At 36.2% G+C, this 15,701-nt stretch overlaps 1 protein-coding gene across 2 annotated transcripts in view; it reads right to left on the bottom strand.

Annotated features, from left to right (window-relative positions):
• The window catches only part of syk (spleen tyrosine kinase), a 32,296-nt gene continuing 16,595 nt past the window's right edge, over positions 1-15,701 (bottom strand). The window contains exons 7-15 of one of the 2 annotated variants that reach the window (XM_071542142.1): positions 14,916-14,956; positions 14,353-14,421; positions 11,931-12,015; positions 10,828-10,987; positions 9,419-9,628; positions 5,490-5,679; positions 2,686-2,826; positions 1,146-1,258; positions 1-99 (exon numbers count right to left, since the gene is read on the bottom strand). In XM_071542142.1, the coding sequence (XP_071398243.1) occupies positions 27-99; positions 1,146-1,258; positions 2,686-2,826; positions 5,490-5,679; positions 9,419-9,628; positions 10,828-10,987; positions 11,931-12,015; positions 14,353-14,421; positions 14,916-14,956 (1,082 nt within the window). In that variant the 3' untranslated portion in view covers positions 1-26. The remainder of the gene's footprint in view (positions 100-1,145; positions 1,259-2,685; positions 2,827-5,489; positions 5,680-9,418; positions 9,629-10,827; positions 10,988-11,930; positions 12,016-14,352; positions 14,422-14,915; positions 14,957-15,701) is intronic. The other variant, XM_071542143.1, reaches the window with a different exon arrangement.

Genomic DNA, 15,701 nt, shown 5'->3' with positions numbered 1-15,701 from the left:
GTGTCCTATAACATCCAAATGAATAATCATTGTGCAATGTCATAGTAATACTCCCTTAGTCTTGGCTCAACAAGTGAAAATCCAGGCCTTTCATCTGCCCTGTAAGACATGATAACATGGTTAGCGCATATTTAGTACTATTTTGTGTTTATGACAAACATCTACATTTACTTCAAACATGACATTTATGATCTTCTCCATAACCCTGTATCAACTCCCCTAAGATACACTGCCAAAAATCTCCATCTTAACAAATCATTCAGTCTAATATTGAATCCTAAAATCCTAATTTTCTTAAAATAAGCGACAAATCATTTCACTTTTTCTGATGCAAATCAACTTTCTAGAAGCAAGTGTCATTTTCTTGATAGTAGTGTAGTGGTCGGCCTTATTCTGTCAACATACTGACACTCATTTCTAGAAAATTCCTCAAACAAGTAAGGCTGGGTATTGGCAAGGACCTCACGATACGATACGTATCACAATACATGGGTCACGATACGATTGTATCACGATACATTGCGATACGATACATAATGCGATAAATTGCAATACTCTACATAATTTACTGAAAATTTAAAAATAGAGCTGAAAATACAACTTGCTGTGTCCACCTGGGTAGTCTAATATGTACATCACATTATATTGATAATTCAGTGGACAAATTGAGTCAAAACTATTTAATTCAAAGGGATTTGAGGGAAATTTAAGGACATTTTAAATCCGTTTAAAACATGAATAATTTGTTTTATGTATCGATACGAGGGGCTGGAAAATCGATACAGTATCATGGAAAAAAATATTGCAATACTCAGCTGTATCGATGTTTTTGCACAGCCCTACAAACAAGTGAAACTGTATTGGAAACAAGTGAAATTATCTCACCTCAGTGGCAGATTTTTTCACTTGTTTCAAGAAAAATAGGATTTTTGGACTAAATAATAGACCAAATGACTTGTTAAGATGGCCATTTTTTACAGTGTACCAAGTAACACCAGAGGAAGATTTTTTTTTTTTTTTTACTAATTAGAAGTAAAAAAATACAAGGCAGGGAGAATTTATGAAGATCAGTAGGTCTTCTATCATGCTCTGTCCTTAGTATTCATATCTGGTGTGGTCCAACCACTACCTTATGGTCCACTCACTTGTATGTCCAGCACTTCCTCATGAGTTCATACATCTCTGGTGGACAGTTGAGTGGGGCATCCATGCGGCTTCCACCCTCAATCATCTGCATGACATCATTTCCTTTCATTCCCTGTGAACACAGCGCAGTGACACATTCAGATGGACGGTGACATCATCAGACAGCATCTCTTGTTAACTAATGTTACATCATCTGGAAAGGTGACTAAACAGTCTGTTTTAAACTACATGATAGGACAACTCTACCAGGAATTCAAGAGGATGTGTTGAAAATATAGGGTGTCATGACCAGGGATATTGTGGTAAATTGTGGAATTCCAGTTGGTGAAAGTATGTTCAAATATGAACAAATCAATTATAATTACAGAAAAGCATTAATTTTGTTTTTTTCCCTTTCAAAAGACTATTCTCATACAACAGTTCTGTACCCTGTGTAATAATGCTTCTATTGAATCAGAAGCCCATGTACTCTTACACTGTGAACTCTATACAGACACTCGTTCAGAATTATTTTTTCAACTTTCAAACCATGTTGCAAATTTTAATGAGTACGATGATTTAAATAAATTGTGTGTAGTTTTAGCTGGTAAATATTGTATCAACGAATGTGCCAAAGCTTTGCCACCTCATCCTTAACAGAAGACGTTCATTCATGAGTGTCTAAACTTTATAATGCAATACTAAGACTGTTTTACGTTCTTTGTGTTTGTGTGTGTGTAATATGACTTCTATTTTTCGTGTGTGTGTGTATGTATGTATATGTGTATCAATGTATTTGTACGAATGTATGTACTTATGTGTGTGTATATTTGTGTGTGTGTATATACACTAGCATTTTTTTTCTATGTGTATTATTTTTAGCCGTGTCTCATAACTCTTAATGAGTGGTCCTCAACCTTCTTTTTTTTTACTGTACTGTGTTTGTTGCTCTGTATGTTGAGGAGTGACACGTAAATAAAAAATTATCGGTAACACTTTATAATAACCATCATTAATAAATGGTAAATTGATAGTTAATTAAACTTTAGTTAATAGTTATTTTACTGTTAACAAACAATGAAATGATCATTAATAATGTTTACTAATTATTAGTAATGCTATAATTTATGTTATTTTATCATTAGTTTGTGTAATATAAAATCATTTGTTTATAAATTATATATTGTATCATAGCTGATAAGAGACGGTAAAAAGGGTAAAAAGCTATGATACAATATATAATTTTTAAACAAATGATTTTATATTACACAAACAAATGATAAAATAACATAAATTATAGCATTACTAATAATTAGTAAACATTATTAATGATCATTTCATTGTTTGTTAACAGTAAAATAACTATTACCTAAGGTTTAATTAACTATCAATTTACCATTTATTAATGATGGTTATTATAAAGTGTTACCAAATTATCTATCTATCTATCTATCTATCTATCTATCTACAAATGAGCCCTCCACTACATCCCTAACCATAATCATGTGAAGACCAGATGCCCCTCATATCAACAGCAGGTTGTTTGGAGACTGTTTCTACCTTGTATGGTTTCTGCCCGAGGGAGTAGGCCTCCCACATCAGCACACCGAAGCTCCACACGTCACTCTTCGATGAGAACTTGAAGTAGTTCATACACTCGGGAGCATACCACTTCACTGGCCACTTCCCGTGACCTTTGGCCTAGAGGAGGAGGCACATACCAGAACATCAGTGGCTGTGGTTTCATTGTCATATTGGGGACTGTTTTCCAACTGTTTTATGACACAATTTAGATAAATAACTTTTGTGCTATGGGGCAATAAAATAATATATTCACTAGATGTTTCTGTTCTTCTGGATCTCTGTTCTAATTGGCTAGCTTACTCTTAATCTCTATTGGGAAAATGTGCTCAAGGGAAAGGGAGAGGTGAGAGTGGTTGGGGATAGAGACCTGTGTGTGCGGAAGTAATAATATTGATGTAGATGCAATTCCTACTTGTCACCAATAGAGGTTGATAAAGGTCATAGATTACATAATGCCCCTTTAAGAAGGTATCCTTATAATAATAATAATAATAATAATAATAACTTTATTTACATAGCACCTTTAAAAACAGAGTTTACAAAGTGCTTTGACAGGCAAAATAAAAGCAGAATACTCAAATTATGAATTTAAAAGGCAATAAAACAATAATAAACAGGGATTAAATTCATAGGAGGCCAGAGGTGGAAAAGAGCAAACATTCAAGTAAATGGTAGTATAATTGTAGGATGAAAACCAAAATAAATAAAATAATAGAATAAAAGTAAGATAAAATTAAGATAGAGTTAAGACAAAAGATAAGACGTAAAAAGACAATAGAAAGACGATAAAAAAATGATAAAAAGATAATAAAAAGCAGATAAAAGATTAAAAAGATGCTAAAAATCCTTGATAGAAGAATAAATTCTAACATGCCAAAAAAAATTGCATTTAATTACAATTTTTTAAGTTTAGAATTTAGACCTTTTTAATGCTACCTGTAATTTAAGACCAATTCAAAAACCAAAATAAATAAACAAATCATCAAAACCAGCCTATTTCTGATTGAACATAGCTAATGAAAGTTGTGAAATTATAAATGAGCAGTATAAGAAAAAGGACACCAGGAAATTAACTGTTAAGGGACATGAGGTCCAATGTGTTTGTCATATTGTATTAACCTTCTGTATTAATATTCTTTATTAATCCAAGAGTGGACATGCATCATGTGACCAGCTGTAAGTGTAAGTGATGTATGTGTTCATATGTTTCGGTGAAAGCATAAAATACATGGCATTTGTCTAATTTCTATAACTGTGCCTCGACTAAATGTCACTGAATGTAAAGGATCGATCAATAACTCTATCTAAATTCTTTATCAAAATGAAAACTAAAAAATAAACCTGTCATTATACAGTGACTTGAAGACCTTCGATGACTGTATTTAAGACATTTACTATTTTAAAATATTTTTATGTTTTGGCATAATTTAATTTCAGACTTTTCACACTTTTTCAGGATACACTCTCTCTACATGTTCTCTTCTATATGATGCCTGGCCTGCTGTCCACTGTAAACAAACAGGATATCCCATCATCACGTGCATCATCACATGCATCATCTGCAGGCATGATGATGAATTTTGATTCTATGATTTATGGTTCAGAAGTTATGGACCAAAGCGTAAATTGGGTTGTTATTGCACCACCATCTGGTCGATTGGTGTAATGTTTTTTGTTTTTTTTGCCTAAGTAGTGGCTGAGACTTAGGGTTTCTGAGATCCAGATACGTTTAGGGCAGAAGCATAATAATAACAATAATCCGAACAAAAACAATAGGGCTCCAGCATCTACGGTGTTTGGACCCCTAAAGATAGCCACAAGTGGCCCCATGAAACTTGCATACTTAGATTAACATATCTATCAAGTTTCACAATTACTGAACAAACTACAATGGAGTTCTGCCCAATTGTGTAGTTTGACAAAATTTTTTGGAAATTCATTTGTTAATAGCGGCAAAATGGTCCATGAGATTGGGCTGCGTTACAGTAGGTTTGTGTATCTCAGTCCTCTGAAGCCGTCTATCAATTTTGGCATAAATAGGAAAAACTGCCAACAGCCTGTTGGAAAAAACTGTTTTGCATGAAGTACAAAATGATGGAAAATCTAAATCACTGACATTTGTATTCCCAAAGGCAAAGATGCTTCTAAATGATTCTAAAACTGTGTAGTTTCTTTTAAAAATTACCAGGATTCAATTCACAGCTCATGTCAAGAAGTTTTCTACTGTTAAAGAAGTTTTGGTAACACTTTACAATAAGGGTCACTAACTTAAGGGTTAGTTAATGCTTAATAAGCATTAACTAACCCTTAATTAACAGTTTACTAATGTGTAATTTACTAATGGTGTTCATGTTAACTAAAGTACTAATTTATACATTATTTAATAGTTTATAAATAGGACTATTAAGTAATGTATAAATTAATACCTAACATGAACACCATTAGTAAATTATTACCAGACACATTAGTTAACTGTTAATTTAGGGTTAGTTAATGCTTATTAAGCATTAACTAACCCTTAATTAATGTACCCTTACTGTAAAGTGTTACCAAAGTTTTAATTTTCAGTGAAAGGTTTTTATTTATTTAACCATGACCAAACCATACTCTAACCTTAACCAAATTCTTTTGGTTGCCTAATGTACTTAACAAATAACTAAAAGTGGCATGTACATTTCATGCTAATGTGTGGTGGAATGTAATATTCACATAATTTGTGCCCAGACATTTCTATTATATGTGAATTCCATACACCACCCTTTGTCCCCATCAGCCATTACCTTGTAGTAGTTCTCCTCCTCAGTGAGAGCTTTAGAAAGGCCGAAGTCGCTGATCTTGGCGTAGTGCTGGGTGACCAGCAACACATTCCTGGCAGCAAGGTCTCTGTGGACGAAGTTATGCTCTTCTAGGTACTTCATGCCCATGGACACCTGGTGGACCAGCTCTGTGATGTTCTTGACGGTTATGTGCCTGTAGATGATCAATTACATGTTGTTTTGACTACAGATCCTAAGATTAAAAAGATCATAAAAGATTTCTTGGAATCTTTTGAAAGGTGCACTGCAAAAAATCTCAATCTTAACAAGTCATTTAGTCAATTATTGCATCCTAAAATTGTAATTTTCTTCCTTTTTTCACTTTAAAAAGTGAAAAAATCTGCCAATGGGGTTAGATAATTTCACTTGTTTCCAATGTAAATCAACTTGTTTCCAGAATTTTGTAGAATCGAGTGTCATTTTCTTGATAGTAGTGCAGTGATCTGCCTTATTCTGATTTGTTTCAATATACTGACACTCATTTCTAGGAAATTCCTGAAACTACATTAAAAATAAGTAGAATTATCTCACCACATAGGCAGAATCTTTCTCTTGGTTTAACAAAAATAAGATTTGAAGGCTGAATATGAGACTAAATGACTTGTTAAGATGGACGTTTTTTGCAGTGTGATACCTTAAACTCTGGTGGGTGGGCTGCACCAGATTTTAATGCATGCAGATTTTAACCAAACGCTGCTGTGTGAAGTTCAGTGACATCACATTTACTGGGTGATGAAGTTGCCTAGTGCAGCTTTAAACATTGAAAAATATTTTGTGTTCAGGGTTCGTTTGTCACATGAAATTGTCAGCTTCACATTTATTTTATTGCTTAATTTATATTCTATTCTTTTTAATATGTGCTTATCTTTGATTTTTTTTTTCTTTTCTTTTCCCTGTTTTATCCTATCAATAATTGCTGCTGCAACAAATCAATTTCCCCACCGAGTCGAGTTGGGTCTAGTCTTGTCTTATCTTCATCATCCTGTACCCTGTTTGTCTTCATCAACAAGCAAACTGGGCAACAGGCACTCTTCAAGTCTAAACCATACAACTAAACTAAACTAGGCATGACACATGAGTCTCTGATAGTCACAATGTTCTTTGTGCTTCTGTATTTCTTCCTTTTGCATCCTGTTGAGGTCAGATGGTTAACTGCAATTTCTGGACATCCCAAAAGGACAGTGAAGGTATTTCCCTTGTCAATCTCTGTCCCATCTCTGAGACGCAAGTGTTTCTCAGTTCAATTACATCGGAATGTAGTCAAAATAATATTAATGCAGACTCATGGGACCTTTGGGAATTACATTGTCTCTTGGTCTAATGTATATCTCTTGTGTGTATCTCAGATGTGTTAAACTGTGTGTATTCATATTAATCAATTTCCTCATTCATGTTTTCCTCATTCATATTTTATACCAAAATGCTCAGGAAATTGCATTGAGTTTATTACTGTTAATGTTAGAAATGTCAATTCTATTGCATAGAGGAGCCAGAATTAATGTTTTATGCATATGTTACAAGCTTTTTCCTGCTGTAACTTTAGACATTACCACCACCACACAAAAGCCTTGGCAAACACAACTATACACCATGCACCCTGTTACACTTCAAACGTATGCACTAAATCATCATGACACAAGTGCTAAATAAGTTTAAACGACAACTTTTGCCTTATTGTGGCTCCCTATGTTTGGTGACTCAGCGCTTTGCAAGTCAGTATACAGCTATCCACAATCCAGTATTCTCAGTTATTCAGTGTTCTTAGTAAGTGTTCTCAGGTAGTTCAGCTGTCGCCCCTTTCATTGCTGATCTGATTGCTGACTTTGTCTACCATTGCTTAAGTTGTGTAATTGTATCTGCTTAGCTGTTGGTCTAGTTATCGTTCTTCTGCTCATATGATCACACATCTCCATATTGCTGCTCATTCATCTCCACAATTCAGTAAACTTTCACTTTCAATAAAGTTATCTCCGTGTTCACAGTGTGAGTTTAAATTCAAGCAACTTCGGAATTCAGTCCTTCAGATGAGGCCTATTGATGCTGTCTGACATCTGGTGCCATGATCTTTAATTCTCATTGAAGTTATTCCTAAATTGTTTATTGATATCAGACACTTTGAATAGTTGGTCACACTACAGCAGTGAGTTTAGGAATATAGTGAGAAGGGGGAAAGGTACTGTTCTTGTCTGAAGCATTAGGTCCACACTCTAAATAGTCAAGACCACCTTGGTCAAGTCCAAGTCAATTCCAACACCAAGTCCAGTTGAGTTCAAGTCAAGACCGGGTCCAAAGGGGGTTGAGACCAAGACAAGACTGAGACCAGAGCAAGTCGAGTCCTATATAAGACCATATAATAAGCAATAAGCAGTGTACATGTCTTTCCAAATGTAAAAGCAAAGCTTGCAGAGTATCTTAAGGATCAACAGAGATGTGCATCTTTCTGCAGGAGCTCTGTACTAATCTAACTGAACTAATTAACCTAATTAGCCTAATTAATGCATAGTAGTTTGAGGACTATTACATATTACATACAGGTGAAATCCCTGAAACTGTTTTTAGTGGTTGTGAGAAAATTAATGAAGGTGGACCAGGTGGATAAAAATAGATCTTTGAAAATTTTTAGATAGGCGGGAAGAAGTCAAGTCTGTGTCAAAATAAAGTCCAAGTCCAAGACATCAGAAAAGTGTTCTGGAGACATTATAGCCCTGCTATAAAGTATTAAATAGGGATGTAACAAAAGTTTGTGTTACAAAAATTTCACAATACATTGTGGAGTTGAAAGAAATTTGATCTCAGCAGCAGTCTCATATCTAAGAAATTACATTCAGAATGGTCTTTTCGCTTTTGCATTGTTTGAACACTAGAGTGCGCAAGGTGAGCATGTTTTAGTGTGAGTCATCATACTTCCGGTGAACCCAAGTGAACTCAGCACTGTGTAGATATAGGAAGTGAGCAGATGAACCTTGGTAAAACTGAAACTGAGGACGCTACGTCAGGTTTTATGTGCTATGTGGCAGCATTTTGGTTTTCCTGTTAAAGCTGCATTGACTAATATTGGAATGTAGAATCATGAAGAAATCAACCACGATACAATTCTGTCAATTATGGACTTAATTTAGAGGCGAATCTGCATGGTTATAATTTGACAGTCTGCTGGACTGTTTGAGTCTTCAATGTGGCTTCAGAGGTCTTAAAAACATAGCTCTTCTAGAACTGGTTGTGCAAATGAAATCGGCCATGAATTTGGTTTGTGCTTTTGTTTTTGTTTTTTCAGCCATAATTGTCTTCATTCAATTTTTTTTCAAAATGTTGTGATAATATAGAACTGTGAACATTCATCTGTTAGATGAATGTATCCTTGGCATCCCTGGCATTAGTAAATCAGAAATAACCAATGTCTTTAGATTGCCTCATTGTAGATAATGACCAGGATCAAGTCAATCTCGGAACCCATCATCTATCGGTCTGACGACGATTAGACTCTGGGGGCGATGGCCAATATTTCGGGGTCAAGACTTCCTCTTCGGTGCACCGGTCATTGTTTACAGTCCGATTATGAACTTGAGACGCGAGAATGGAGTTGAGAGTTGAGAGCCGACGTCTCATATGCAGATATCTGTTTATAGAGATTAGCCGAAATGTCGTCTGGACCTAAAACATCTACAAAAAGTATCAATGTTTGTGTACTGTACTCAACTCCAACTCCATTCTCGCGTCTCAAGTTGCTAATCGGACTGTAAACAATGACCGGCGCACGGAAGAGGAAGTCTTGGCCCGGATGTCCGCTGGCTACAACGGAAACCCTGATATATTGGCCGTCGCCCCCAGAGTCTAATCGTCGTCAGACCGATAGACGATGGGTTCCAAGATTGGGATCAAGTAGGAGTACGTACTTGTTCTTCTGCAGGAACTTGTTGAGCGGCCCTAGCTCAGCCAACTCCATGACCAGCATGAGGTTCTCGGCCTCACAGATACCAATCATGCGGACAATGTAAGGGTTGTCCAGTTGCTGCATGACATTGGCCTCCCGCAGCATTTCCTCACGCACCACCGGGTTGTTATCATTGTTCTTCAGGATCTTCACTGCAACCGGCTTCTCTGTCCTAATGCACGGGGTCATAGGACAGGTTAGTATGAGATTCACTGAATACAGAGCCAAAGACAAGCTTACTCCACCTTGATAACGTCGTCTGAGTAGTAACCCATTAGTTCAACCAATAGCCCACCCAAAATGCTGATCAATCCTATAGCATTCTGATTTTGCATTTTTACCAGCAAGTACTACATATTGCTTGCAGACTGTGTGCATTGTTTATGGGAAACAGTAGCTAAATTTATATGTACAGAGAATTCCCTTCTTATCCTGGGTGCTAACCTGGTTTTGGGTCAATGCATGTAAATGTCATAACTGGGTTAGAACATGCTCTTTTTTAAAAAGCGAACTTTCTGTCTCCCATAACTCAGTCTGTGTCACTTATTTTGTGTTTCAACATAATGTATAATACAATACAGGTGTTGTCACTGACATATCTTTCTGTTTCTGTTGTCAGACGACTGGGGAACTATAAAACAGTGATTTGATCGAGGGTCACAAAATGCTAACAGTACAGAAATTAGAGTTAGCCTTGGTTAGCCAGTTAGTATTTTGTGACCCTCGATCACAGTTAGCTTGCGCAGTCGTCTGACAACAGAAACAGAAAATGTTAGTGACAACACCCATATTGTGTCATACATTATGTTGAAACATGTTCATGGAAACAGCTTAACCTGACTATAAAGGAAAAATCCACCTTAAAACCTGTTTTGTTTTGTTTTTATCCCCGATGGATAACTAGACAAATATAGATGATGTGATGCCAAGTCCAGGTATTTCCAGCGCAGCTGCAATGGAGTTTGATAGCAGAAAATTTTTTTGCTATCTAAAACATCAACGGTAAACATCAGGTTTTGGTGTCAGAATCAAAAAGCAAGGGCTTCTTTCTAGAGCCGCCATTTTGCACCGATATTCAACAATCACACAGGGAGAAATACATTGTAGAAGAGGCAGAGAGAGCAATTTCTCCACCACCAGTAGCCTCAATAGACCAGAATGTAATGCATTTAAGTAAAGTTAATGAGGCAGGTTGAGCTAAAGTAGGTACAACAAAAACGTAAATTCCAACACTTTATCACAAAATAACTCCTGGAATGCACTGAACACCAGAGATCATTTCTAACAGTGTAACAGTGTCCCAGGGTGGACTTTTCCTTTAACCAGGGCATGTAAACTGCCCATTGAATGTTGTGATGTGATATAGCATACTTCTTCATCTTGTAGATGCCCTTCATGACTGTACCAAAGTTCCCAGAGCCCAATTCTCCATCCTCCAGGAAGAGATTATCGCGGTCCACTGTGGAACTCCTCAGTTCATCTGGGTCTGCATAGGGACTCTCGTATACCTCTGTGTCCATAGGCATGGCCTCTGATGAGAAAATTAAACATATTTGAGGGACAGTGACGGGTTGATTCATATGATTCCTTCATTTGAACAACACTTTAATGCGAATGAGATTAATCCACAAAGGGAACTGAATGTCACGAATTTCGCGTACAGTTCTAAGCATGCGGGCGCGCTTGTAAACACAAAACAAGCTTATTCATTGGCTCTTGTCATTTGTTATCCACCTGCCTTGGCAATGACTTCAATGCTGGCTGACAACTCACCACTTAGTTTGGGTTTAATCAACCACAGTCACAACAAACTCACAAAATCTCAGATTTCTGTGTTTATTCATTCGTGACACCCAAACAGCAGCAAGCCTGATACTGTACGTTTTGTTAGTCGCTCAGAATCATTATCTTTTGTTCAGACTTGTTCAGTTGCTGTATCGGATTGAACAAATCATTCAGGTGAGCGGGCAATGCCACCTTTGATCAAAAGACACTGTACAAATATGAGGGATTTGTCCGTTTAGTTTGTGCAGCAGTGCAGATGCTTGTGTATGGGTTTTTCGTTTTTCTTTTTTTTTTTATTATTGTACAGTTTAAAGTAGCGAGAGACAGGAACGATTGGGAGAGAGAGGTGGGTGACATGCAGCAAAGGTGTGTGTGTGTGTGTGTGTTGGGGGGGGGGGGGGTGTTCTCATGAATTGATGATTGAAAAGAATCAAGTTAGTAAAAATAATCGATCTTCACACAACTGGTGAGGGACAGGAAAGCCTGTGAGTGACAGTGATATTTCATGGTATGAGTAAATATAGATGATATACTGTACATGATGTAGAAAAATATCAGAATAAAAATGGAGGAAACCAATCTGCCTAACAACTTTAGGGAAGAGATTATATATATATCTCTTTTCATACTCATGGGTGTAATTTTGTAAACCCTTTCATCTTACATAAGTCATTTTTCACTCAACTCACCTTTGTTGGCTAGTTGATTATTTGGCACCCTGGTTTCATAAGGATTGAGATTATCTGTTGTGTTGTGTCGATATCCGCCCCAAATCTGTCGGTCCATCAGAAAAGACATTGTTTAAGGAGAAATACAGCAGTGAAAACACAACAGGTATATTTCAGAGGGTGCACTGCTGAAATGTAACCTGCAATGAATGAATTCAATAATCAGGTGAGCATAATATATTAGTTTTTCCCTTCTGAAGCAGAGTGCCACTCTTTATGGAACCTGTATTACAGTGATAGATTTTTTAGGTACAGATTTTTTAGGTTTTTTAGGTACAATAAAGGGGCATTCTTACAAGAATCTGATTTGTTGTTCTCTTCATCTTAAAGAAAAAAAAAAGGTGTAAAATCCTTATTTTCCCAAAGCTGCATCACATTTCTTTAGGAGTACGTAATCTGGTGATTTGAAAATAATTTCCAGGACACTTAACACTCAATTTAGTTGACAGTTACTGTTACTGTTACTGTTACTCAACAACATGACTATGTGTCAGTATCATCTTCATTCACGGAACATGAATTGTACGTAGAGAAAACCATGGAAAAGAAACCTTTTTATAGATCAAATTATGTGAGAAAATATTATTAAGCATATCTATCAGTGTTAAAAATAGGGATATCTTGAACATTTTTCCATCCATCACTTTTTCAGTATCACTGTAATACATGGGTGTCCATTAAAGGGGGATTGTATGATTGTCCATACAAAGGGTAAGAGGAAAACAATAAGTGCAGGGGTCAACATATTGATTCACATGCATTCAAAGAAGGGGTATGGAACTATTTTAATAACTGATTTATTGTCCAAAAGTACCTCCGACTGCATTACAAGCAGTTGATATGTAAACTTGAAAAAGTAATAACTTGTGAACCATATGTTCCACACCCCTGCTTTTAAGAACGGTCTGCTTTAGTTACAGAAGCAAGTTCATGTCCAAGAATCCTATTTGATTCTTTAGCTTCAGTGAGCAGAACTTGACATGAAATTCCTAGAAAGGCCTTTAATGCTATTGTATGTTTTGGCAACTGCATTCAGTTAGAAGAGGCTGGAAGTGCTGAACTGAAAACACAAAAAAAAACCAAAGAAAGACAAAGTGATGCGCAAGAGACTCCAAAGCTTGCCAAAACTGGGATAATTATCAGCACTCATTCAGTGTCATGCAGCATTCATAGAGTGAACTGAACCCCAAACCCAAATCTGTGGTGAAGCCTGACATCTATTGGTGAAAAGTGGTGTACTGCACTGGCCATCTGCTATTGGCTGGTCTTTGGTGCCAGGCGATGTCACCTTCTATAGAGCATAACAAGTGATGACATCACCTGGCGCCAGCGGTGTAAAGTAACTAAGTACATTTACTCAAGTACTGTAATTAAATACAATTTTTAGGTACTTGTACTTTACTTGAGTATTTCCATTTTATGCTACTTTGTACTTATACTCCACTACATTTTATAGGGAAATATTGTAGTTTTTACTCCATTACATTTATTTCACAGCTACAGTTACTAGTTACTTTTCAGATCAATATTTTATATTTAAAACATTTGATCATCTTTATGAAATAACTATAAAATAGCATTGTTATAGATTAGACTACCCAAAAGTATAGCTAAATTGTTAAGATTAGCTTCACGTTGACAACTTTAAAATGCTGCTTACATGTACATGTATGTCAGTAAATCAGTATTAATATTCCAATAATTTATGAAAAATATAACTCTCTAAATGGGGACAGTTTGCATAATGAGTAAGTTTACTTTGATACTCTAAGTACATTTTGCTGTCAATACTTATGTACTTTTACTTAAGTAAGATTTTGAATGCAGGACTTTTACTTGTAATGGAGTATCTTTACATTGTTGTATTGCTTTTTACTTAAGTAAAAGATCTCAGTACTTCTTCCATCACTGCCTGGTACAAAGACCAGCCAATAGCAGATTGCCAGGGCAGTACCCTACTTCTCACCAGTAGATGTCAGGCTTCACCACAAATTTGGGTGTGGTTTAGTTACTCTTAAGAGTGCTGGATATATTTTTCCAATTGCAACCGCACTAAGTAACCTCTGGATGGTGTTTATTTTTTTTTTTAATCAAAAGTAGGCCTACTAAAATGATGTTGCACAGATTGAATTGAATTGAACACCTGTGTGTGCAATCAATTCCAGTTGTGAAGCTGTCTGCTCCCACCTTTTATTTCTGAGAGGGATGTAAGAAGGGAAGTGAACGGAGTGAAGGACCAAGAGTGCGAGTAGGTCTGAGGTGTGTTAGTAGGTAGCAAACCACACTTGAGCAAGATCACACTTGGGAGAGTTAAGGGGGGATGCACACTAGTGTTACCAATCAGTTGGGAGTTTATGAGGAGGCAGGAGGTGTGTTAGTGCACCTTTTTCCGGCCTGGTATGGGTACAGAGTAGTTTTTGAGTCTGGAGAAAAATCCACCTGTCGCACCTTGCTAGAAACCACAATTTCAGAGAGGATATAAGTAGGTTATGTTGTGATGTTATGGTCATGCATGTGATCGTTACACTAATAAGTGGTCAAGGGGAAAGGTTAGCTCACAATCTAAAAAAGGGTGTGAATAGTAAACACAGGTTAAATGTATATATAGTGAATTATCATCCTAATTTGTTAAGATCTGAAAATTACAGTAAGTGGAGAAACAATTCATTCACATAGCAAATTACTGTACATTTTCTTCATGTTCAAGTCAAAAAGTGTATTGTCAGAAAACATACAGTAACAATTTTAAAGCCATTCTTTAAAGTTATGTCATGATCAACAATACCAGACATCTAGATCACTAACCATACTTCATGTTTGTTGGGCGAACGAAAATGGACATCAAACACTCAAAACACATTCTACAAATGAGCCAAAAATGTAGGCCTGACACACACATACACACACACACACAAACACGCACTGTGTACAAGAAACAGAACTTACTCCAGGGTGGTCCCGTGGTAGGAGTGGCCGTCCTATAGTCCCTGTATAAGAAGAATGAATTAAATGATTTACTTACATTAAAGAATATTATAATACAGTATGATAAAGCATAGCATGGATGTACTGTATTATATGGATCCCAACAAAACTGAATTGAAATTTCAAATGAGTTAGTGTCTGATGTGGGCAGTGTAGCCCACAGTGATGTTGGCTATGAATCTGTCATTTTTACAAAGCTGAATCAAATGTATGGAGGACCAGATAAGATTTGTTTTGGAATTTACTTGCACATTTATTTGTGTGTTTATTTATCAAGGCATTTATTCATTTATTTTTTTATTTTGACTGATCTGGTCCTCAATACAAATGAACCTGTCTTGAATTCACTACTGTCAGACAGCTCGAAAAAAAAAAAATCTCCCCTCCTACTGTGAACTGAAATCCGGTGGCTTTTTGGCAGATTGTCCCATGGCCATTGGTCAACTTACACATAGACACCAAAATCATCCATATGTCCCTCATTGGCTCTTGTGCTAACACCATGCTAAACTTTAGCATACACTACTTTGAGTGATGGTAGGTGACAAGTAATACCAAAAGCAAGAAAACTGACCTTTTTACTAATAAAATTTGGTAGTGTTTTTTTTAATTATATGGCCTGTACATTCATAAATAAAAAAAAAAGAAATATTACTATCTCAGTATAGCAGATGTAGCCAGGTTTAATTTTGGAACTATTTCAGGCGGGCAACCAAGTATTCATCTTGTTGTGCAGTATATTTTTAG

This window comes from Centroberyx affinis, unplaced genomic scaffold (assembly GCF_046629955.1).
Source record: "Centroberyx affinis isolate AG114_WGS23_722 - 3 ecotype Tasmania unplaced genomic scaffold, CSIRO-AGI_Caff_v1 ptg004023l_1, whole genome shotgun sequence".
NCBI classification, from domain to species: domain Eukaryota; kingdom Metazoa; phylum Chordata; class Actinopteri; order Beryciformes; family Berycidae; genus Centroberyx; species Centroberyx affinis.
Note: the sequence above shows the minus strand (reverse complement) of the source record. Positions and strands in the feature narration are given on the sequence as shown.